General features: G+C 39.6%; 1 protein-coding gene across 5 annotated transcripts in view; it reads left to right on the plus strand.

The window, feature by feature from the left end:
• Nucleotides 1–26,846, plus strand: part of VEPH1 (ventricular zone expressed PH domain containing 1) — a 151,473-nt gene that overhangs the window by 72,160 nt on the left and 52,467 nt on the right. For all 5 annotated transcript variants that reach the window (XM_087725325.1, XM_087725329.1, XM_087725328.1 and 2 more), the window contains exons 7-8: nt 4,058–4,278; nt 16,534–16,928. In XM_087725325.1, the coding sequence (XP_087581451.1) occupies nt 4,058–4,278; nt 16,534–16,928 (616 nt within the window). The remainder of the gene's footprint in view (nt 1–4,057; nt 4,279–16,533; nt 16,929–26,846) is intronic.

The raw sequence follows: 26,846 nt of genomic DNA on the forward strand, positions 1-26,846 counted from the left end.
TGCCTCAGCTTGGCTGATCCAGAAAAGTAATTTGGATTAAATAGGTCAACATTCGGATATAATATTCAGAATTTAAATTCCTCTCAAAAATGATTTTATTTTTTAAAGATGATGAAGCTCTTAAAATAGCTTTGCTTTGTAATTAAATGAACTGTTGCATCATCACCTGTCCACAACTTCTTGAATATATGAACTGTTATCTTTTATTTTTTTCAGGCAGAAGAAATAATATTCCTTTAAAAATGTTTTTCTCTACTTGTAGCATAATTATAACTTTTCACAGCGAGTATTAATATAAAAAATGTTCACTTTTTTTTTAGCAGCAAGCTAAAAATAGGCTGAGGAGGTATCTCAAAATCAACCACAGATATTTTCAGTCATATGTTTTAGAAAGTTATGAAATTTTGTTCTTGGTAATGGACACTGGCAGTGAGAACCCCAATTCCTCATCTTGCTAATTTGTAAATGCTGTTCTTTATATTGACTTTCTCTTTTATTTTGAAAGAAAATACTCGAGAAAAATAAATCAAGGAGCATTGTGTAGCACATTATACCCAGACAACAACCATAGTGGATATTACAAAATATGTATTCTATGTCACAAAACAATAATACATTGCTAGTAATCAACTTCTGAGTATACTAATATGCTAGTATTGTTGACATTGTATTGATAGTAAAATTGGATCCAAATTTAATCAGCCGTACTTCATCTCATTTAAATCACTGCACACACAAAAAATCACAGTCCCAAATATGGTGCCCTGCAGATGTATTTCTGCAACTACAGTTCCATTCCCATTAACTTCAACAGACCAACACAACACTAAATTAATTTAAATTTACTTCAGGGAGTTAAATATATCTGCTGAACTATAATTTAAATCTTTTTTGTAAGCTGACCTAGAACTTGCCCAAGACATTTTGCTGTTCTAAGCAGCTATTGTATGTTGGAAAGATGCACATCAGAAGCCTTTGAAATTCTCACCAGATGTATGTGGCCTTGGCAACTGACATTATTTGTTGCCTCTTCAGTCATTCCAACGCTAGGCTCACCTTTAACAAGACAAATAAAGAGAGATGATAAAGAAGGGATCCTTTGTGCAGTTTTGGCTTCATTTCTATTATGTTGGTAAAAGCAGTTTTATTTAATGTTGGAAGGATCATTGTGCTGGAATTTTAACACAATGTCACGATTGTTTAATAACTTCTCTAAAGTAAAAATCAGCAGCCCTGATTATTTCACTCATATTTGCAATAAATTGTTTTTCCCCTCAAATGAAATGACAATACAGTAAATTTCCCAAGACTAAATTTAGGATTACCCTTCTTCTTTTCCTTCTGTTGTTTCCTAATATTTTTATACAGTACAACAAAATGAGACATTTTAATTAGTTTTTATGTTAACCTCATTTGCCAATAAACAAATGTATATACCGTGAAAATGGAAAATCTGCTTCCTATAAAGAATATAAACATATTCTTCCAGCCCCAAAAAATCAGCCTACAATAACAATGCTAAATAAAAATCCAAACATCACTTTTACCAGGAATTTTTCAATTGTAGTTATGCTAAAGAGGAAGACTCTCAAGTTGATGAGAGGAATGTGGAGATTTGAGTTTGCTTATTAATCGCGTATCCTATAAAAGTGCAATTATTATTCTTTAACACCTGGAAATGATCAGCAGAATTTCAATGTTTATGGATTCCCGCTGATTGGATCAAAGGAGAAGATCACTGATGGAACCTTTTCCTCCCACTTGGGTCAATTACAAATACTGTTGGGAAATAGCTTTTTTTTATGCTCATTACACTTTTATTTTCTTACTGATCTCTCTAATGGTATCATCTGCTGCTTGAAGTTGAGAGAGATAAAATCTTTACTTTTGATTCATATTTGTTTATTCTAATGATTCTGTATCATTCTCTTTTTTTTAAAAAAAATGATAGGAATAGTTTTCCATGCTGAAGATATGTTCCCCACTTAATTAGTATTTTTTGTTACTGGATGGGATAGAACAGGAGTCGGCAAACTTAAGCACTCAAAGAGCCATTTGGATCCGTTTCCCACAGAAAAGAAAACACCGGGAGCCACAAAGGTCCTAACCGGAAGCCACCTGTTCAATTCTCGAGTTGACCGGAAGTTCAGTTCCCTCACCATAGAGTCTCCTCCTAGCGCGGCATACTTTTTCCACTACCTGTCATAACCGAAATCCCTATCAATTGTTGAGACAACTAGAAAACCGTTCCCTTGCCATAGAGTCTTCCCCTGGTGCGCTGTCCTTCTCCCCCCCCACACCGGAAGCTCGTCTCAAATTTGTGGCGCCGACCAGTGACGGAGCCGCAGCAGAGGGAGGAAAGAGCCACATGTGGCTCCAGAACCACAGTTTGCTGACCCCTGGAATAGAACATTGGATCATAGGAAAGGAAGAGACCTTGGCAGTATTCTTATCCAACCTCTGCTTAAGGCATGAGACCTTATATCAGTGATGGCACACCTTTTAGACACCGAGTGCCCAAACTGCATGTTCATATGCCCAAACTGAAAGGTGTGTGTGTGTGTGTGTGTGTGTGTGTGCATGCATGAACATGCACAGGCATGTGCACATATGCGCAGATATGCACAGGCATGCGCACACATGCGCGCGTGCACAGCAGAGACCCAAAGACCAGCCGGCCAGTGGGAGGTGGGGCATCCCAACATCGGTGGTGTGGCAAGAGGTAAGATCTTTTTCTGTTTCATCATTTGCTGGGAAACAGAAGCTTATGAAAGAAACACAATGGAGATCTAACCTGGGGCAATGGCATGCGTGCCAGCAGAGAGGGCTCTGGGTGCAATCTCTCAGACACGTGCCATAGGTTCGCCATCACAACTTTATATCATCTCCATTGCTCTGTCTTGGTGGTTATATATTTTAAAACCTCCAATGATGGATGACCCACAATTTCAGGACCCAAGCTATTTCATTAATTGTTCTCACTGTTCAAAAAGTTCTCCTTCCTTCTAGATTGACAGGCTTCCAGCTGTGGGTGTGCATGTGGGACACTGTTTCATATTTGCAGAAATCTGTATTTGTAAACTGTATTTGACATCCAGACTCTTATAGGACTTGATCTTCATTGTAACATGTTCCTTGACTACTGAATGTTTGAAGTAGCATATAGCTTTTGCTTCTACACTCATAATATCTAGCCTAGTTTACAAAGTCAAACTGTCAAACTACCAACTATTGTGACATGAAAATGTGCAAACTGTGTAACTGTTACATATTTTGTCTGTACTTCTGTAAGTACAGACAAAGAAGAAGCTGTAGTTCTTATAAACCTAACTATTGGCAGATGATGAAACATCAAAGCGACCTATTTGGGACTACCCTTGAAAACTACTCAAAAGCTGAATTTAGTCTAGAATGCAATTTACCTGCATTCCAAACTTCTGTTGTTTTTCAGCTGTTGGATGAGATGTTTATCTACAGCAGTGATACTGTTACTCATATGATAAATATCTCTGCTTTGTATACCCAAAGAATGCAGTGGCACCTGTACTTGTGGGTGGACCTTGCTACATCCATGCAACACCACTACTACTTGAGCTGTACTGATTCCTATTAGAAATAACATTCAAGGTGCTAGTTGTTACCTACAGTACATCACCCTTCCTGGCAAAGGGCAGTTATCAGCTTTTCTCCAATTATTTGTATTTATCCCTGAAACCTGACATCCATCTTCCATAGTTCATCTTCTTCCATCTTTTTCTCATTCTATTTAGCTCCTGTACAATAAAGAAAAGATTAGGGGAAGCTCGTAAAAACCATCTATATTTTTAAAATCGTAAACAAGTTCTAAATGTATTATGTTTTTGTTATTTGGATAACAGTTTCCCTCTCTGTACAGCATGTTTATTTTACACAAGTCCATAATGATGTACCTTTTTAAAAGTGAACTGAAAACAATTCGCTCTGGATTCTCTCCACCCCCATTCCTTTCCTCAAACAAAGCTAACTCAAATTTTTAACAGTATCACTTATTTTAAACTCCTTTTTTTTTTCTTAATAGGAACAAGCTCGGATCTGCCTGGTCTATTTGCTTAATCAGCTGGGAAACATGGAACATTCTTTCCACCATATCATTTTGTTGGAGATCAAATACATCACTGACCTCTTCTCCAACATCTTGGGTATCCAAAGCAGAGATATTTATCGTATGAGTAACAGTTTCACTGCTGTAGCTAAACATCTCACCCAACAGCTGAAAAACAACACGAGTTCGGAATGCAGGTAAAGTCAAACCTCTGATCTTTTTATCCTAAGGATGTAGCATTTTAATATTCGTGATAAGCTAAAAGTTGCCATGTTTATATGTAATATATTGGTCCAACTATCAGAGAAACCAGCCTAAAATATTTGGTTGTCAATCATAGGCTGGTGAGAATTTGTGTTTGTTGTATAAATGAGAGTGTGATCCAGCTGCCACCTCTGTCATCACTTTGCTTGCCAGAGTTAATTCAGCCTGTCTGGGTGAGCCTCTCCCCTTCCTCCTTTATGGCTTCATGTGCACCAGTCTCAAAGGTTGGTAGAAACAGGCATCCTAGTTGTTGAGAATACCATTCTTCAGTGAAAGATATTGGATAGTTGAACAATCCTACAAGAATCTTCCAACAAGTTTTCCCAAGTAGCCAACTGCTTCTCATGGTGAAGACCTAAAGTTATTTCTTAGAGAGTTTTGAAAATGAGGTCAATGTATGCCTGAATTTGTGTTTATCACTATAGTCATGTTACAAAACCACTTATTTCCATCACTACTCACATATACAGAATGGAGCATTTTTCCCAGATGATTCTTCGTGTGTAATTCTAATAAAAGCAGATAGTAGATAGTACAAGAATATGGGCATGCATATTTATATGTATAAGGGATGCAGTGGCTCAGTGGCTAAGATGCAGAGTTTGTCGATCAGAAAGTTCAGTGGTTCAAATCCCTAGTGCCACGTAATGGAGTGAGCTCCGTTGTACTTTGGTATTCATTGTTAATTGATTCCAAGAGGCACAATGAGTACCAAAAACAATGAGTACCAAACAAATTTTTCCCATAAGGAATAATGTAATGAGTCATAATGCAGCCGACACACTGACAGGTTTTAGCTTGTGTATTGAGTACCAAACCAATGACGAGTAAGGGACAAAATGTTCACATCAAAATGCGTTGCGTACCAAATTTGATGGGATGTAGTGGCTCAGTGGCTAAAATGCTGAGCTTGTCGATCAGAAAGGTCAGCAGTCCAGGGGTTTGAATCCCTAGTGTCGCATAACAGAGTGAGCTCCCGTTACTTGTCCCAGCTTCTGCCAACCTAGCAGTTCGAAAGCATGTAAAAATGCAAGTAGAAAAATAGGAACCACCTTTGGTTGGAAGGTCACAGCGCTCCGTGCGCCTTCGGCGTTTAGTCATGTCGGCCCCATGACTATGGAGACATCTTCGGACAGCACTGGCTCTTTGGCTTTGAAACAGATGAGCACCACGCCCTAGAGTCAGGAACGACCAGCACATATGTGCAAGGGAAACCTTTACCTTTATCAAATTTGTTGAGTTTCAAAGCAGTTGAGTACCAAGATATCACTGTATAATTGAAAGATCAAAAGCAAGATTTCACCCATAAATATACTCCACCATCAATAACTTTTTATCTTGACATAAACATTCAATGTCCAGATATAAATCATTGCCACTAAAAGGAAGCAACATAAGGAAAGAAAGCCATGTGACGCTATAGCATAAGGAAATCAATTTTATTATGATAATTAAAATTAGATTTTAAAATTAAATTAAGGACCTGTTTACTTAATAGGAATTTTCTTTTCAATCATGAGACATAGAAAAATAATGTTTTTGCATTATGTTGATTTGTTTAATAATTATTGATTCATTGGAATGAACTATTAGCCATTGTTGGCGAAGTATATAATCAAAGCATATTGAAATCATTTACCACTATTTTTTTTACAGTATTTCAGTTTTTAAGCATATGAGGCTGCAAGGTGTGTTTAAGAGTATCAATGGAACAGCACTGGCTTATTATCAATACTATTAACATAATTATCTATCAGAATAGCAGATACTTTTCAGATTTATATTACTAAATCCATTAAACTTAGGTAAGGGAAAGCATTTGGATTGTAAGTCTCAAAAGAAGTGTATTCAAATTGATATGAGTATGGCAACAAGCCCGAGGCTCCCTGTTTAATATTTAATATCTTAAACTCCCAGAAAATATTTTATTTCACTTTACACTGAGGTTTATTATCATTAATGCAGGCTACTAAGATGTTACTAAGCATAGAGCTGTTCTGTTAGCTCTGTGCAACTTAACCTCATAAATACTTTGGTGAACTTACTCCCCGAAGCAACATTAAATCATATTCAGAAATTCGACCCTTTAAATTATTACAGCTTATTGAACTTTTAAAAACGGTACTGTATATTTCAAACTCAGTGCATATAATTTCAAGAGCATGTTTATACCTGTTTTAACCATTTTCCTTACATCTGGTGGGATGTTCATACGAGAAGATAGTAGTAAAAAGTAATCGTCAAAATTAGAATTTTGATTCCCTTGAATTTATTAGAAAAAAAGATTTACATGAACTCTGGGCAACATGTTTTTTTTTAAAAAAAATAATATAGGGAAGACATGTACTGGTGCTTTTCAAGCTTGGCAACTTTAAGATGTGTAGAAGTCAACATGCAGAATTCCCCATTTGAAATCCATACATTTTAAAGTTGCCATGTCTGAAAAACACTGATATAGACTTTATGTCCAGCCTTAGCAGTGGTGGGTTTCAAAAATTTTTAGAACCTCTTCTGTAGGTGTGGCCTGCTTTGTGGGAGTGGCTTGCTGGCATGTGACTGGGTGGGAGTGGCTTCCAGCCATGTGACCAGCTGGGAGTGGCTTGGCAGTCATGTGACTGGGTGGGCGTGGCTAACTTGTAAAATGTGGTGAAACTTACTTAACAACGCTCTTGCTTAGCAACCAAAATATTGGCTCAGAAACTCTGGCATTTGAAGCACACAAGCCTTAAAGCTGTCAAGTTACAAGACACTTGCATCCCTAACCCTTTAGAAAAAAAAACCCAGGAGTGTTCAAACTTAACAGCTTTAAGACTTGTGGACTTCAACTCCCAGAATTCCTCCTCTCGCTCTTCATCTTGATGATGTGCGGACAGGCGGGGGAGAGAGCTGGAACCGGTTCTTAATGGCACTGTAGATTTGTGGAATCTCTTCTATAGAAAAGGTTAGAACTGGCAGGAACCCATCCTGAGCCTTAGTCATATATGCTGAACATGCAACACTTTCTACTAGCATTTAGCAGATTTAGTCTGTAGTCCACAACAGCAAGCAAAGCCAATGAAGTCATGCATTAATCTGTGCAAAATAGGCTCTATAATCTACAAGAGGCTGTCTTGTAAATCATCATTCATCAATATGTGTAGAGTGCTAATAATCAGTCAGAATGTCAAGAATGGATCTTGGGGTTAAATGGATTTGGAAGAAGAGGGAATAACTGAAAACAGAAGAATGAAGGTATAACAACTGCAGGAATAGAAAACGCAACTATGAGCAACATTAGAAAGTAGATTGATCTCCAAATAGATTGGATGAAAAATGAATGTGGAGAAAGAGAATAGGGAAGCTGCTTGAATCAGAATGAAAAGAATTATGTGGCAGAGTGCTACAGAAATGTGAGAAGCTGACTTAATGAAAGTTTGAGAAAATGATATTTGTGGTATAGTGAAGTGAAAGAGGCTATATATGAGGAAAACATGCATATAACTGTTGTTGAAAAAATGAAAATGAAAGATTTTGTATGGAGTATAAAGACAGAACACAATAGTTTGTGCGCACACACGCACACACATGTCAGAAAGAGAACCATTCAAATTAAAACAGACTGAGAAAATGCCCATATTTTTAATAGAAATAAGTAGTTTAGGAAGTGGGTAAAGAGGGCTGAACAAGGATCCTTCAAAAGAATAGTTTTCCAGATGTTGATGAACTTTGAGTCCCAGAAACCCAAGTAATCTGTCCAATGGAGAGGAATTGTAGTACAGTAACCTCTGGCAGGTCATAGTTTGCCGCATATGGTTCAGGATTTCTCAAGCAAGTTTAACCTCATGTAAAAGAGTCCCTTTACCACAGGATCTCCTCCAGCTATTGCAGTGAGATTTCTGAAGAAATGGAAAATGGAAACTACCATCTGCCTGTATTGGTGATTATACCATTAGGTATAGGAACTGGTGCCATATTATTGCACTATTACGAATCAGAATTAATCCACAACGTCTCAACCATCCTCTGTGACAATTATTCTAAGTTTGGAAATAACAGAGTTCACCATATTAGATGTAGACATGGAGAGCTTGTTAGACCCAAAGAAGTACCTTCCATGTGGGCTTCCTGTTACACTTGAAGTAGACTGATTTTGATCAGATTCCAAGTTTTGAGTTAACAAATATGCTTTGAATATATGCATTTCCAGAATAATTTCATTCCTTTAGGAATATTTTTGTACCACAGGAAGTGAAGTTTTGTACAGTAATGTAGATCTGAATTGTTTGACATCAGGAATTTTATATATCTGATGTAATTAAAACCATGTTATAAATTAAAACCATTCGGCACTAAAATGCCCGGGCCTCTATTTATCTCAATGAGGCAGGTTATTCAGCTTGCAGAGCTTACTTTTTAAAGAAAATCAACATGGATATATAATGATTTCATCTTAGAAATCAAGCATGGTCAACTTAACAACAAACAGAAAATGCTGATCTACTGAAACGTCCATATCTTGATGCTTGAGAATAACAAGGCATGCAGTGTTGATTGCTATCATTCCATTTTTGTGTTACTTAATCGTTAAATGATTTCTTTTTAAAGGAGAGGGTTGATCTGGCATATATAATTTGGCTCTTACAGTCCTTTTATTTTTACTTCCTTTGTCCCTAATTAGCATAGTAATTAAGAAATATTTGAACTGTTGGAAATGCACAATGATGAAGTTGTATTTTTTGGAAATAATCCCATACCAGATATTTTGCCGGACCAAAGCATTGTGCCTCTACATTCTTAGCAAGATTCCTATTTGAATTCACCATGCGTGTTGGCTCAATAGCCATAGCTTGTCCAGAAGTATTAAAATCTCTGCACATGCATTTTTTTAAAAAAATGTGTTTTGTTTTAATGTAAATGGCTAGAGAGGTAGAACATTAAAGAACAGATACCCACAAAATGCAATATAATGAACCCCAATTATATTAAGCCTTGGAGTGGGTGAACTTATGCAGATCCTGTGTGACTGTCTCTCCCGCATATCCAAATAGAAGTATTAAATACAGGTCCACCTTTCTGAATTTATGCTTGTGAAGTCCTCTGAGCATACCCAGGGATGATTGTGAAATCTATTCCAGATTCCACAATGCCCGAGTTTTGGCAGAGCAGACTGCATCCATTATAGTCTTTGCCAGAAATCTTTGGAATGGAGTCTATTCAGTCTTAATTTTTACCAGTAATTAATTTTATTAGTTTTTCATTTATGAGAGCAGCCAGTAGATGAGACACATCTCCCAGCTGTGCAAGTATAAAAAGTTAAGTAAAGCATTTCAGACTTGTTGGAGCAGCCGTGCTTTCAGGAGAAAGCTTGCCAAGAAAGCCATGTTGCTAAGAAGATCACCATGGGTATAGACCAGTCATAGATATTATTGTACCCCCTGAAGAATATCTCCAGGGATGATTTTTTTTTTTTTTGGCAAGAAAGTAAAGAATCATATATGCCGTAAATCCTGTGTGTATAACATTAGCCAAATAGCAGAGTGCAAGCCAAGTTCCATATTTTATTGACTGTTAAGCCACAAAGAACAGTGTAATGTATAGTGAAATGTAAAACAAAATGTTCTCTTTAAATCAGCCAGGTGTGACAAACATTTCCTCCTCTGATCTGAGGTGATTTAGGAGCTTCACGCAGCACACTTGCATTGGATTTCATTCAGGCTTTTGTTTCTTACAATAACTAAATCTAGAACTAGGATCTGGTAATGGACAACATTTGTGCCAAGGTTTCTTTTAAAGAGACTTTAAAGGCAGAAATGCAAATTAAGTAAAAATGCATGTATATCCGTGTACACAAAGTGTGAAATGTTTGTTCAGCCTATTGCACATAATTTCAATCCAACCATCTGCTGTTTTTTTTTCTTCAGGATCTGACTCTTTTATATTTATTTTTTAAAATTTATAAAAATTATATGGCTGTTCAATTCATCCTTACAAAGATAAATCCCCAATATAAAATATAAAACAAAATTTAAAAACAATTAAAAAAACTTCCTCCCCCCCGCCCATAACAAAAATCAAGTAAGCCACCTGATGGGCTCCATCCCATTCTGTGGTTTCCAGACCGATTGTCAAAACCAGATCTTTAGGGCCTCATGAAAGAGTGGGGGCGCAATCTTATCTATGTGTGGATGATGTTCTGCAGGGAGGGAGCCACCACGGAGAAGGCTCTTCTTCTTGATCTGGCTAGATGGATCTCCTTAGGAGAAATAACCCATAGCATTCCCTGCCTCCCCACTCTAGTAGGTCAGGTAGATGTGACTGGGGAAAGAAAGTCGTTCAAATAGCCTGGTTCCAAGCCATGTGAGGTCTTTGAAGATGACAACCCATGTCTTGAATTGGATGCAATTGGATGACAACCCACGTCTTGATGCAAATCTGCAGGCAGTGCAGTTCTCTTAGGAAACATGTGACATGTACATCTAGGCCTGTACAAAGCCATGTGGACCACTGTATTTTGAACCAATTGAAGTTTTTGGATATGTTTCAAGGGTAGCCACATGTAGAGCACATTGCAATAGTCAAGATTTATTTATTTATTTGTTTATTTATCTATCTATCTATTTATTTATTTATTTATCTGTCTTGTATGCCGCCCACTCCCGGAGGACTCCGGGCGGCTCACAAAAGACAAGGGAAAGGGGGGAATGAGACAAAGACAACATATTAAAAACAAAACCAACATTCACAATTTCTGTGGAGGTAGATGCTTCTCAGCTCCCCCCAGCCTGCTGGAACAGCCAGGACTTGGTGGCTTTGCGGAAGGCCTGGAGGGTAGTAAGGGTCCGGATCTCAACAGGGAGCTCGTTCCAGAGGGCCGGAGCTGCAACAGAGAAGGCTCTCCCCCGGGGAGTCGCCAGCCGACATTGGCTGGCAGATGGAATCCGGAGGAGACCCAAGATAGGAGAAGAATAGAACTTGAGTGAACACCTCATGTAATCTACAATTGCACAAAGCTCTTCCTGGTTGCAACTGCCATTATACATCTATACATTTCCATACATATCTCCATACATTCACACATTTCTGTGTCTGTTTTCAAACACACTCATGGAAGTTCAAAATCATTTCTGTTAGTCAGCCATTTAATTTTGTTTTCTACATATGATAACAGGAATGATTTAAGCACACTTTCTAGTGTGCAGAATTGAGGAATGCTGGGATTTTAAAAATAAGTTGCCACTGAAGAGTTTTGAGGTTTCAAACAAGGTGCACAATTAATTTGTGGAATTTGCTGCAACAAGATGGAGTATTAACATAGGCCATTTTCAGAGATTCTGGGTACATTTTAGACATTCCAGAGGCAGGAACAAATTAATATTTATGGAGCATGTAGAAGCCACAGCCTACTTGAACTGTAGAGCACTATTTCTGATCGTTTTAAACTAAAGAGCTGCAGCTATGAAATACCTAGGTAAGATCTGTGGCTAAACAAGCTGTAATTTCAAGCTACTATTACATTATATTATTTATCTTTTTATATTAATTAATTTGTACTCTTTGCTGAAAATTATATAGTATGCAAAAGATATCCACTTGCAAGTAAATAATAAAGTTTAGGAAATACCTGTTAGATATAATGGACATTATTATAGTCAACAATTGCAGAATGCAAAAAGTATTTTTTTTTCACTTTTCAAATAATTAATCATTCTTTGAAAGAACTTGGCCAAAGATGCGCTTGGAATGAAGTGCATGTCTGTGAGATTTAGACATGTTGGCATGTCTGTGAGATTTAGAGATTTTTATTTTTAAAAAATTCTATTTCCTACAAAAACATAACTCTTAATCCCCCCAGATTTTTTCCCTCTTTAATAGAAGATATTGCTTGAAACAGAATCTCCTTCACAGGGGAAATCTATTAAAATCTATTATGATTGGGGATGGAAAGGATAAAAAACTTCAAGTTAAAATTACAACTTTAGAGAGAAAATAAACATTGCCAAGTATGTAGATATAGTTGCTTGGTTTCTAAAGAAGACTTGAGGTTTAACAAGTATAATAAATATACCTGGTTTAATGAAAACTATTAGCGCCATTGCATGCCAATCAGGTTTTGTGTGTTTGTGTCTCTACATGTGTGTGTGTATAAAGTAACATTTCAATGAACAGCCAAGTTACATAGTACCAGTGGGCATCAGGCATTTAATTGTATCCAGACTTCTTGTCAGTAACTCAGATCTGGATAAGATCGGTTTGAGTTATTTGTTTAACCTATTTTACGTTCCAAAGTATTGAGAGAGAGTGAGAGTGGAAGAGCGAGAGAAATACAGAGGAAACAAGACCCTATGTGGATTTGAAGAAACAAAAAAAAATTAGAAAATGTTGATTTGAGAATGTTCAGAACAAATATTACTTCTTTTAAACATTATAACAAGAACTGTTTCTCCAATGTGATGTGTTCAAAGAGGTTTTAAAGAAACAAGAACCCAGGAGAAAATTACCTTTTTTCTTTCTCTTTTCCTTAAAAAAAATAGCACATGTATACATAAAGACTAAAAACTGGGTATGTAATCACTCATATCAAAGAAAATCCAATAAGTGCAAACCTATAGCATGACTACATCCAATGATGATAAGAACTGACCAGCCACGATATTGTCTTTATGAGTCCAGGAAATTGTATTAAATATATGAATGCATAACATAGAAAAACAGAAGGGAAGGAAGAAAAATATTCTTGATTTTGTTGTTGTGAAGTAGTGTCCGACCGATCGTGACCCCATGGACAACGTTCCTCCAGGCCTTCCTGTCCTCTGCCATCCTTTGGAGTCCATTTAAACTCACACTTACTGCTTCGGTGCCTCCATCTAGTCACCTCATTTTCTGTCGTATCAGTTAATTGTAAGGCTCTTCTCCTGGAGCTTGTCAGGCAACTCTCCTTATGGTACCTTCAGCACACCCTTTCTACTGGACAGTTACACACAATTAGACAGAAACAGTCCGATAAATGAATCGGTCCCAAGCCATGAAGGATTTTAAAGGTAGTTCTTGGCTTTGAGTTTGCCTTGAATTCTGCCTTGAATTGCACATGGAAGCACACTAGAAGACAATACAGCTGACCAGGGGGGCATTTGCCCAGGTTCGCCTGGTACGCCAGTTGCGGCCCTACCTGAATCGGGAGGCCCTCACAACAGTCACTCGAGCCCTTGTGATCTCCAGGCTGGAATACTGCAATGTGCTCTACATGGGGCTGCCCTTGAAGAGCATCCGGCGACTTCAGCTAGTCCAGAATGCGGCCGCGCGAGTGATCGTGGGCGCACCACGGTTCGCCCACATAACACCGATCCTCCGTGAGCTGCGCTGGCTACCTGTTGATCTCCGGGTGCGCTTCAAGGTGCTACTCACCATTCATAAAGCCCTCCATGGTAGTGGATCTGACTTTCTGAGAGACCGCCTTCTGCCAATTACCTCCCTTCATCCCATCAGATCGCATAGAGTAGGCCTCCTCCGAATTCCATCCGCCAGTCAGTGCTGACTGGCGACTACGCGGAGGAGAGCCTTCTCAGTTGCAGCTCCGACGCTTTGGAACGATCTCCCCGTGGAGATTCGTATCCTCACCACCATCCAGACCTTCCGCACAGCCCTCAAGATCTGGCTATCCCGTCAGGCCTGCGGATAAGACCCGAACCTCACCTCACCCGAATGCTGAATGAGTGTTGTGTTTTATCGGTTTATTTTTTTATTCACATTTTTTTCTTTCTTGTGTTTTGTCTTACACTCCCTTCCCATTAATTGTAAGCCGCCCTGAGTCCCCTCAGGGAAAAGGGCGGCCTATAAATGTCAAATAAATGACTAAAAAAAAAAAAAGACAGCTCATGGTTCAATGATGTCACATAAGCAGAATAACCAGTGCAATTAACTGCCCATGTCACCTTATTCTGCACCAGCTGAAGCTTCTGAGTGATCTTCAGAGTGAGTCCTATGTGGAATGCATTGCAGTAGTCCAATCTGAAAGTCATAAGACATGAATGATCATAATACGAAGCCCTGATCCTAGAATGGTCTAAGTTATAAATCAATATATAAGGAATATCCATGGTGTGTTTTCTGGGACATGAATGTTTATGTATTTTGGTATGTGGATAATATTGTATTGTGATCTGAAAACATGAATGATTTGAGGCAAATGTCATATAGATCATGTAATATAACAGCAGCCTGAATCTGAAAATTAATGTATCAAAGACCAGGTACCATAAGCCCTCAATGTAAGACTACAACTGGGACTGGGATTTTGGTCATACATCACTGCATTTCTAAGTTGAGGCATCTATGTGAGCAGACCCAATCTTCCCCACCATTTTTATGGCAGTTGTTAAGCAAAGGACACCGTCATAGGTCCAAATCATGGAGTTGTTAAGTTAATCACATGGTCATTAAGCAAAGTCATTCTCCCAGTATTGTGCCAGGAACTGCAAAAAAAAAATTGCAAATCGTAATCATGTGAACATGCAATGTTGCAATCAGACATAAATGCATGCTGATTGCCAAGCATCTGAAATCTGGTCATGTAATCATTGAAGGGCATGCACAATATTTTATGGCATCCAAAAGCAGTTTGTTGTTGTTAATTGCGAATTCGTGTCCGACCTATCGCAACCCCATGGATAACCCAGGCCTTTCTGTCCACTACCATCCTCTGGAGTCCATTTCAGCTCACGCCTACTGCTTCGGTGACTCCATCCAGTCATCTCATTCTCTGTCATCCCCTTCTTTTGCCCTCAATATTTCTCAGCATTAGGCTCTTCTCCAGTGAGTCCTTCCTTCTCATTAGGTGGCCAAAGTATTTAAGTTTCATCTTCAGGATCTGGAGAGATTTACAGACTGTAAAGCGCCATTCCCAAGACTGTGGTAATTTTGATCTGAAGTGATTTACAGAACTGTAAAGCCCCATTCCCAAGACGGTGGTAATTTTGAAAGTTTGTTAAATGACCAATTGTAAATCGAGGACTACTGCAGCTACTATATCCTTGATAAGGAAAATGGAGTGAGTAATTGCAATTCCCACTTGGCAGTTTAATATATTTATGATGAAATGTGTAGGGAATTCATGTAGTAATAGTAGAGATACAGTATATTGGTTGGAAACATAAATATATATGTTTATGTATTCACTTGACAATCATATAAAGTATTTAGATGAGAAATAGAGTGAGGGCAAATGTTATATTGGTTGTGAGCTGCAACAAGTAGTATAAAACTAGAGCAAATAAATGAATTTATGTATTTTGGATAGATGATTTCCTAAGATGGAAAAATTGAAAAAAATTATGGTGTGCACATTCTGATAGTAGGGAGTTAGTGAGTAGTATGGAATGTTTTGATAGGAATGAATATTTGATAAAAGTTTTTAAAGTCATTGTATATAAGAACATGTTTCTGCCTACTTTGTTAACATTTGAGAAACAAAATAAGTGAAGCACATCCCAGCTCAGTTCCCATGTAATCTGTAGTTTGAACTAAACTACCACTGATTACTCTGACATCTCTAGCTTTTACATGAGATCCCTCCCTCCTCTTTTTCATATCCCTCCAGCTGTTTTCACCTCTGCTTTCACTTTTCCTGTTATATTGCAAACCTTCAGACAGGTTAAAAAAAATGTCCTTTTTTAATGAAAGGCAGAGCAGCTTCACAAATGCAATGGCAATAACATGAACAACAGGGCAACTGCAGGCATTTGCCCCTTCTGCATATAAAGCATAAGTGGAAATATAGTTCTTTACATATGAAGCAGATTCTGGACTTAAAGCTGTAGAGAGAGAGAGAAAAGGGGGTCAGATTTTAATCATTCTACTTTGTATTAAAAATACAACCCCATGTCTGGGCATAGAACAAGCAAGTCTTTAGAATAAGCGACTGCTCTTTCCCCTGAAATAACCATTTTGGCCACAGATCTGAATTGGGTCCCTAGCAGGAGTGGGATTCACTTACCTTCCCTATTGGTTTGAAAATGTGATTGCGTCTGCGCATGCGCACTGCCTTCTGCACATACACAGTGCTTTCACATTAAGGGCGGGTGGGTGGAGCTTCCCGCAGCTGCCGCTACCAGTTTGCCTGAACCGGAGAGAACTGGCTGAATTCCACCTCTGGTCCCTAGGCTATTTTGCCTCCATTCCCAAACCTTAAGTCCATTCTTTTGTTTACACTGCAGGTCCCAAAGTTTAGTAGTGCATGCTGGTCATATGAAGGACATCCATACAGACAGCAAAGGAGAAGAGGAGAATGGAGATGTTACAGCCAGCATCTCTTTCACTGATCTGTATTTGAGCCAAGAAACCGACAAATTGCCTTCCAGTGCAATCTCTGAAGAGTCCCAGCTGGAACAACCCTCACTTTCACGCCCAAGTATCAAATGTTCAGAACCAGAGAATCTGCCAGAACCTGTTAAAGAAAACTGCCACGAAGAGAACCCAAAGATCATAAAGAATCCCATGGAGTATCAAGATAAGCTTTACTTTCACTTAAAAGAAAATCTCTCTAAAGTGAAAGCATATGTCATGGAGATGGGGAAGAAAATTCCATTCCCAGACGAGTGTCTTATAGAAGGTAAGTGATCTCAAATTTTGAAAAGAAAAAGAAAAACAAACCTGGTGTATTTCTTTTTTAAAGTATCTTAAGAGATTCAGCCAAGCCACTAACCAGCCCCCTCTAAGCATCTTTTAAATTTGTTGAAACATGTTTTTACATATTGATCCCGGGATAATAAGTAGTTTCCACACTTCAGTGTCCTTAGCCTTACGGGCCAAGTGACATGTTACATTTGCCTGATTTATGAGGTCTCCCATCAATTCCTTAGAATGTTTCAAACAGAGTATTCTTAAATACCTTGGGGACATCTGTATGTTAAACTAGGGCTGGGCAAATTTAAAAAAAGGCATCATCCCCACTTTTATCTCTTTGTTCAGAAAGGTTCTGTGCCAGGTTTCTACTTTATTCAAAAATTTGCAAGACTGGCTTCATGAGATTCCACATGAAATACAAAAAAACATGAGTGGTCTTTAGATTAAACTTCTAAGACTGGTGCTCTCCAAATGACTTGATCTACAACTTCTGAGGTTTCTAGCCATTGAGGACAGAGTATACCAACTGGAGATTATTTTACTTATTTATTTATTTTTATTTATTTTCCCGCTTTTCCATTACGTACTAAAAACACTCCCTCCTTTCATTTTCCCCAATATTAAAATCCTGGGAGATCATTTGAGCTGGAGCAGTGTGACTATCCCAAATCAGCTAGGGGTTCCATGGCAGAGGATAGGATAGAAATGGTGAAACCCAGGGACTAGTCCACATCTAAACTACTACAACTGTTGTAGACTTGTTAGGTAATCTCCCCATTGGGAGAGCGAGTACGTTCAGCGAAGCATTGTGAGAGTTGTGTTGGAGAACACACAAACCAGCATACAGAGACACTGCAGTTTAAATAGGCTTTTACTTTCGTGGAAATAGAGGTATCAGAGTCCATCAAACAGTCCAAGTCATACACAGATAATTCAGTCAGTCATCAACGCCTCTCAGTAAAGGGATAATACAAATAACATAGTCCAGTATCATATAATCAGTCCGGTACACAAGGTTTGTTAACAGTTGCAAAACTTACAATAGCTCACGGCACTTTCTAACAGTCAGCTTCCACAACACTCAGATCAGATCAGCCCAGCATCTAACGAATAGAGAGAGAGAGAGCTAACAGTCGTTCTGGCTCCCTCTTATGGCCGATTGAGGAAAACAGCAACCAATCACATTTTACAGTATGATTTAAAGAAACAGGTATAGCATTGTTACGTGATTTATATATTGCCAACCAAACTGTTAGATTATATTGCCAACAAGACTAATATATCTGGTATGCAACAGGTTAGAGAAGGTTTATTTTATTTTTATTTATCAAATTTAGACACTCCCCATCTCATTACCTAAGTAATTCTGGGAGGCTTACTGGGAAAAAACAACATAAAACCATATAAGAATAAGAAACAAGAACAGAGATAAAAATGCTGATTAAAAGATCGAAGCAGCACTCTTGGAGCACTCAACTACCCCCAGAGTTACATGCCACTCTTCAGTCCCAACTCTCTGAGTTGGCAGAGCCATATCTTCACACCCATCCCGAAGGCCAGGAGGGTAGGAGCCAACCTCACCTCTGGGGGTAAAATATTCCATGTGGCAGAGAAGTCTCTCATTCTGGATCCTTATAGTTAAAGGTCTTTAACTTACAGGGTTCATATCATGCCTTCTCTGCCTGATCTGGTGGGGTAGATCAATAAAACTGGGACAAGATGGTTCCTCAGGCAACCTGGTCCCATGCCATGAAGGGCTTTAAAGATTATAAGCAACATGTTGATTTGGGCCTGGAAGCATACAGCTCACAAAATAGAGGTGTGACATACAGTTCACAAAACACCTCACAAAATAGAGGTGTGACATACAATACACGGTACCTGGGACACCAAAATTGCTTGCACAGCTGCATTCTGCACCGGCTGCAGCTTCCAGATGCTTTTCAAGAATAGCCTCATAAAGAGTGCATTGCAGTACTTCATATGGGAGATGAATAGGACATGAGTGACTGAGAGAAGGGCCTCCTGATTCAGAAAAGGGCATACTTGACACACAACGTGGAGTGGATCAAAGGCATCCTAGACATGACTGCCACCTTCTCCTCAAACATAAATCGTGACTCCAGGAAGAGCCCCCAAATTATGCACTGGGTCCATTTGGGATGGTGCAAACCCATCTAAGACCAAGGATGGTAAATCCCTAGATACAGAGGAGACTCCTACCCACAGTAACTCCATTTTACCAGGATTCAGTTGAAGTCTTTTGTTCCCCATCAAGACCCCCCCAGTCTCGAAGCAGTGTGAAAAACATGCATAGCATCACTAAGTTCATACAGCATGTTGATGTACAACTAGATATAATTGCATACTGATTATACTTTATCCTATGGTGATGGATGAACCAGCTGCTTCATGCTATGGTGAATGGAGTCAGATTAGGAACACAAGTTGAAATAGGGAAGAAAATGGTAAGTGAGCACCTGTCTACCCTAGATGAGTTCAAATCACCAGGACCGGATGGATTACACCCCAGGGTTCTGATGGAACTGGCAGATGAGATCTCAGAACCACTGAACTATATCTTTCAGAGATCCTGGAGCACCGGGGAACTACCAGAGGATTGGAAAAGAGCTGATGTGGTTCCCATCTTCAAAAAAAGGGAAAAACAGATCCAGGAAACTACAGACCTATCAGCCTGACCTCAATACCAGGAAAGATTCTGGAAAAGATAATCAAGCAATGAATTAGTGAACACCTAGAAGCAAACAAAATAATAGCCAAAAACCAACAAGGGTTTGTCAAAAACAGATCATGCCAGACTAATCGTATTACATTCTTTGATAATGTGACAAAAATTAGTGGACCAGAGGAATGCCGTCGATATAGTTTACTTGGACTTCAGTAAGGCATTTGATAAGGTAGACCATAACCTACTACTAGATAAAGTAGAAGAATGTGGGTTAGACAGCATCACCACCAGATGGATTTGTAACTGGCTGACCAACTGCACTCAACATGTAGTCCTCAATGGAGCTGCATCTTCATGGAGGAAAGTATGCAGTAGAGTACCCCAAGGCTCTGTTTTGGGCCCAGTACTCTTCAACATCTTCATCTTCATCAATGATTTGGATGAGGAAATAAATGGGGAACTCATCAAATTTGGAGATGACACCAAGCTGGCAGGAATAGCCAACACTCCAGAAGATAGGCTAAAGATACAGAAGGATCTTGACAAACTTGAACATTGGGCACTATCTAATAAAATGAAATTCAATGGTGAAAAGAGTAAGGTTCTACATTTAGGCAACAAAAACGAAATCCACAGGTACAGTATGGGTGGTACCTTGCTCAACAGTAGTAACTGTGAAAGGGATCTTGGAGTCCTAGTGGACAACCATTTAAATATGAGCCAGCAGTGTGCAGCAGTTGCCAAAAAAGCCAACACAGTTCTAGGCTGCATAAATAGAGGGATAGAATCAAGATCACATGAAGTGTTAATACCACTACAATGCCTTGGTAAGGCCACACTTGGAATACTGCATTCAGTTTTGGTCGCCATGATGTAGAAAAGATGTGGAGACTCTAGAAAGAATGCAGAGAAGAGCAACAAAGATGATTAGGGGACTGGAGACTAAAACATATGAAGAACGGTTGCAGGAACTGGGTATATCTAGTTTAAGAGAAAGAAGGACTAGGGGAGACATGATAGCAGTGTTCCAATATCTCAGGGATTGCCACAAAGAAGAGGAAGTCAAACTATTCTCCGAGGCACCTGAGGGTAGAACAAGAAGCAATGGGTAGAAACTAATCAAGGAGAGAAGCAACTTTAGAACTGAGGAGAAATTTCCTGACAGTTAGAACAATTAATCAGTGGAACAGCTTGCCTCCAGAAGTTGTGAATGCCCCAACACTGGAAGTCTTTAAGAAGATGTTGGATAGCCATTTGTCTGAAACGGTATAGGGTTTCCTGCCTAGGCAAGGGGTTGGACTAGAAGACCTCCAAAGTCCCTTCCAACTCTGCTATTGTATTGTATTGTATTATGTAGATGTTTTAAAAAGACACTGAGTCAGTACCCCACAAATAAGGGACTGAAGACTGGATCTCTCCCTCTCTATCAACAGTGATTGGGATCAGCCCAAGAGGAAGGACGTGAACTAAGATTGTTCCTCCCATCCCCAACTTTTGGAGCTGACTCAAAAGGATACCATGATCAATAATATCAAAAGTCACTGAGAGGTCAAGAAGAGCAAGGATGAGTGTGCTACTCCATGTTCCTGCTCCTACCAGAGATCATACAAAATACTGTTTCCATCCCATCTGGGCTTGAAATCTGACTGAAAGGGAAACCATCTGTTTCATCCAGGATTCTCAGGAGCTCTAGTATCATCACTTTCTCAACACTTTTCCTAAAAAAGGGATGTGGGAGACTGAAGAAAATTATCCAGCATGGTAGGACCTAGCAATGGCTTCTCAAGGAGAGGGCACACCATGGCCTCTTTAAAGAATGTGAAGAACACCTCATCTCTCAAAGATGAATTAATCATACTTAGGGCTCACCACATGTAAACCTCCTAGCTGGCTTTGGCCACGCAGGAGGAGCATGTATCTAATTCACAGGTGATTGCATTTATAGTTCCAAGGATCTTGTACATTTCCTCAGGTCCAACAAGATCAAATTTAACTTGGCTCACTTATGCTCACCTGCTGTATCCACTGCTCATTAAGGCTCTTACCTGCTCCAGCTGTTTGTCTGGCCACTTGTCACTTGTCTGGCTGTCTGTCCAGGTTCATTCCAACCACTTAAGCAGGCGGCTTGCATGGAAGAATCTGCTTGGGTGGCTTGACTAGTTGCTCCTCCAGGAAGTTCCAATCACCAATTTGGGCCTACTTGACTGTCCACTCTTTGCCATCTGAATGCTGGCACATCCTCCCCTCTGTCTCCTGCTGCTTGCCTGGGAGGTTCCAGCTCCAGTGTGTGCCCATCCATTCATAACTGTTTGCTTCTCACTAACCATTAGGCTGTGTTTTGGGTCTTCAAGGAGGCCACCAAATGCCTCTTGGTTGCTCGCTCTGGCCCAGTGGTGAAATTCATTATTATTTTTTACTACTGGTTCTGTGGGTGTGGCTTGGTGGGTGTGGCAGGGAAGGATATTACAAAATCTCCATTCCCACCCCACTTTGGGGCCAGCCAGAGGTGGTATTTGCCAGTTGTCCAAACTACTCAAAATTTCCACTAGTGGTTCTCCAGAACCTGTCAGAACCTGCTGAATTTCACCTCTGTTCTGGCCATCAAAGGGACTCTGGCTGTTCAGTTGCTGGTCACTTATCTGAAAGGCTCCAATTACCACTGATGGCCTGTTTCCCTGTTGTCCACTCACCACTCACTTGCCACACAACGGTTGTTTGTCCCTTTAAGGAAGCTGCAGCTTGCCACAGCCACACAATCACTCTGACCACTTCCTATCATTGCCATACCATGAGCTGGTCAGCAAACCCACAAGGCTCCACAAGTCCAAAAGAGCTAGGCAAGGCTGGGAGACCACAAAGCCCCAAGTAAGAGCACTGCAACTCTGGGGAAGCCTCACTCCTCAACTCCACAGCCATTCCTAAAACCACTTCATCTGTAGAGATCCTCAGTCATCCAAGCCATGGTTGTCCCAAAGTTGCTTTTTCAGGAGGCAACCGGACTTCCTTATTTTTTCTTTTGAAGACATTTCTCTTCTTGGATGCATGTGCTGGCCTGCTGGTCTTCGGGTTTCCGGCACTCCGGTACACACACATGCACACATTCACATGTGGTCCAATTTGGGACTCGGTACTGAAAAAGTTCGCCCTCACTGGTCTAGGAGAAGGAAAGACTCTCTGCAACTACTCTCCAACCTGTCTCCAGCTTCCGAACAGCTTTATATAAATATTTTAAATACATAAAACTGTACACATTGGGGCTTTTCAAAGGATCCTTTGTTGGCAGGATGTCAGCAGAAAAAAAGTGATTATTAATTACAGTAGTGGTTTCATACATATTTTCCTTGCAGTTGCCTGATATGAAAATATAATGGAAGGAAAATAATGTCTGGACCCCAAAAATGATGTTTTCATTATTACTGGCAGCAGAGTATGAAACCTGCTGAGATGTAAATAATCAGAAGATGAACCCCGTTTCTCAATTATTTTTTAGATCAGGCTCTGAATGGGATAACTGTATATTTTAATGGAGGGAGATATTCTTATACATACATACGTACACACACACACACACACACACACACACACACACACACAGGTCCTGGCATATTCGAGTCTTTTCCCATGTACAATTGAGAGTATCTTGGCACTGTTTCGACGAGGTCCCACTCACCAGCCTGAAGATGGCAAGTGGGACCTCATCAAAACTTCGCCAAGATGCTCTCAATCATACATGGGAAAAGACCCGAATACACAAAGACCTGCATACCTGTACCCATGAAAATCTATGAATATATATATATATATATATATATATATATATATATATATATATGTGTGTGTGTGTGTGTGTGTGTGTGTGTGTGTGTGTGTGTGTGTGTGTGTGTGTGTGTGTGTGTGTGTGTGTGTGTTGTATTTGTGCTGATAAATAAATAAAGGGAGACTAGTATAGATCTATTTCAAGCTGTTTAGCTCTCATCAGCTAGCCATACCCTTACTGGGATTAGAACCTGTGCTGTACTGCATCTTAGGTAGATGTGTTAACCATTAAGCCACAAGGTTCTTCTCCTTATCAGCTGAGCCAGGGAACATAGGTATACATTTAAAGTCACAACCCCTGGTATGCCCAAATATGGGAGGAAGTTTACTACTTCCATTCTCTGTCCATCAGCTCATCACAAGAGACCATCCAGACAGAAACCCAATATTTTTACTGTTGCCTTTGTTACATTTGTGTTGTATTTGTGCTGATAAATAAATAAAGGGAGACTAGTATAGATCTATTTCAAGCTATTTAGCTCTCATCAGCTAGCCATACCCTTACTGGGATTAGAACCTGTGCTGTACTGCATCTTAGGCAGATGTGTTAACCATTAAGCCACAAGGTTCTTCTCCTTAGCAGCTGAGCCAGGGAACATAGCTATACATTTAAAATATGTATATATGTATGTATGTATGTATGTATGTACGTACGTACGTACGTATGTCCTTAATCTGGCAGCAATCTCAAATACCTTTCTTTTTTCCATCCCCTCAGTATTAGAATGGCCATTCAGTAGTGAGCCACTGTAAGAAAAGATTGTTTGGCTAGATGGGGCCAAGAAGACAGAAGAGTTGACTACAACAGGGCAGTGGACGTGATGAACCGGGGTCTTGAGGCCGTTAAGAACTGGATGAGGGCTAACAAACTGGTACTCAACCCGGACAAGACCGAGTGGCTGTTGTGTTTCCCTCCCAATAATTTGGCCAGTGTTCCATCGCTCAGGCTGGGGGGTCAAATTTTACACCCCTCAGATAGGGTTCGCAACTTGGGAGTCCTCCTGGATCCACAGCTGACTTTTGACCATCACCTGTCAGCTGTGACCAGGGGGGCATTTGCCCAGGTTCGCCTGGTGCGCCAGTTGCGACCCTACCTGAACCGGGAGGCTCTCACAACAGTCACTCGAGCCCTTGTGACCTCTAGGCTGGAATACTGCAATATGCTCTACATGGGGCTGCCCTTGAAGAGCATCCAGCGACTGCAGCTAGTTCAGAACGCGGCCGCGCAAGTGATTGTGGGCACACCGCGGTTCGCCCACATAACACCCATCCTCCGCGAGCTGCGCTGGCTACCTGTTGATCTCCGGGTGCGCTTCAAGGTGCTACTTACCATCCATAAAGCCCTCCATGGTAGTGGATCTGAGTACTTGAGAGACCGCCTCCTGCCAATTACCTCCCTTCGACCTATTAGATCGCACAGATAAGGCCTCCTCCGAGTTCTATCTGCCAGTCAGTGCCGACTGGCGACTACGCGGAGGAGGGCCTTCTCTGTAGCAGCTCCGACCCTTTGGAACGATCTCCCCGTGGAGATTCGTACCCTCACCACCGTCCAGACCTTCCGCATAGCCCTTAAGATCTGGCTATCCCGTCAGGCCTGGGGATAAGGATTACGCCGCCCCACCGGAATGTTGAATGACTGTTGTGTTTTATTGTTATTATTTTGTTTATTCACGTATTGTGTTATATTGTCTTGCACTCCCCTTCCCATGAATTGTAAGCCGCCCTGAGTCCCCTCAGGGAAAAGGGCGGCCTATAAATAATAAACAATTCAAAACAATTCAATTCACTTTCAGTGTTCTTATGATTCAACTCTTTTTCAGCAAATGTCCCTGCTAATCCAGGATAGCAACATAGTACAAGATAAACCTGTGCATTATATAGTAAACTGGTTTAGCCCAGGGCTAAAATTGCCACCATATAAGTATTCTCCAGCATCATACCTGATTGCAAATCATAATTGGTTGAAAATTTGAGCACTAACTCTTTTGAAGAGTGTCAATTTGGGGACGGCTATGCCTTTGCAGCCATATTATTAACAGCTTTGTTAAGCAACAACAAAGTGTATACATAATACTGATAGCAGCAAGGGAATAATGCTAGCCATAATGCAATGTGAGATATTAGCATGCAAAAAAATAAATTACATCATGAACAAATGCAGACAATTTAATTGGATTAATTAAAAAACCTTCCTTGTCCCTCAATTAAAAGACCACCTCAAATATTGTAAAAATGCACATTTTCTGCAATCTACTACTGCAAATAAAATATATATTATCTTACCAATTGAAGAGAATATTCGTGGCTCAGAGTTGAACTCTGGGGTCCTTGTTCTCTGAGTTTTGCACTGATGATGTTAACTAGTTAGGTAATGAAAAGTCTGCAAGAAAACCACCAAGTTCGGAGAACACCAAAGATCTGAGATATTTTCTTTTCAGAATTATACAAGTTTTTTTGACATGCCCCAATACAAAAGTATCCCATTTTTAATGCATTGATAAATTCCAAAAATTGGAAATGTGGGCTAAGAAGATGTACATGCTTGACATGTAACAATGACAGTCCTATTAAAAATCCTGGGTGTTTCAGATCCAAATGTCACAATTGACTAAGCCCAAGCCACATGAATTAATGTTCCAGCTCCTTAATTGCATTTCCAGCCACAAGTAGCCATAAAAAACCTTGCTAAATAGCGTCTAGGTTACCAGATATATATATATATATATATATACAACAGTATTTTTGGTTGTATTTGTTACATTGTTAGATTAAAAGGAAGCTGTGATGACAATTTTCGTCAGTGCTTTGAAAGAACAGGACATCTGAGCTTGTTATTCTAAAAGTCATAAATAATTAATACTGGCTTAATCTACTCCTTCAGCTTTATAAAAACAAGAGACTACTTTCAGAATCTCAGTACATTTTTCCAAGCTCTTTAACAAACATGGATCAGAATGTCCAAATAAACTTTCAAGAAAAGCTTTAAGGTGACTCAGGCTTCCTTTTTAAATTCAATCAAAGTTTAAATACTCTTAAATCAGCAGAGTTAAGCTGGTCCACGTTAATAGCAGCGCTGTTATGTTTTCTGTATTCCTTTGCAACTATAAAATGACTGTGATCATCCAGAAATAGAGTAATATTTCACATAAATTGTTCCATGTCACTTTATGTCCCACAGTGGCAATGTTCTGCCTTTGTAAAAATTAGTTTTTCCAGGAGCACAATTAGAAAATTGGATAGTTGGAACCAGCCACATTTTCTCACACCAGTGTTTCTTATAAGATTATATACTTGTACTGCTTGCTTATTTATTTATATATTTATTTGTCTTATTTATTTATATTCCTCCTTTTATTATATTTTATAAATAACTAAAGATGGCAAACATGCCTAATAGTC

This window comes from Thamnophis sirtalis, unplaced genomic scaffold (assembly GCF_051295495.1).
Source record: "Thamnophis sirtalis isolate CommonGarterSnake01/CBP01778 unplaced genomic scaffold, rThaSir2_p1.2 scaffold_11, whole genome shotgun sequence".
In the NCBI taxonomy this organism is placed as follows: domain Eukaryota; kingdom Metazoa; phylum Chordata; class Lepidosauria; order Squamata; family Natricidae; genus Thamnophis; species Thamnophis sirtalis.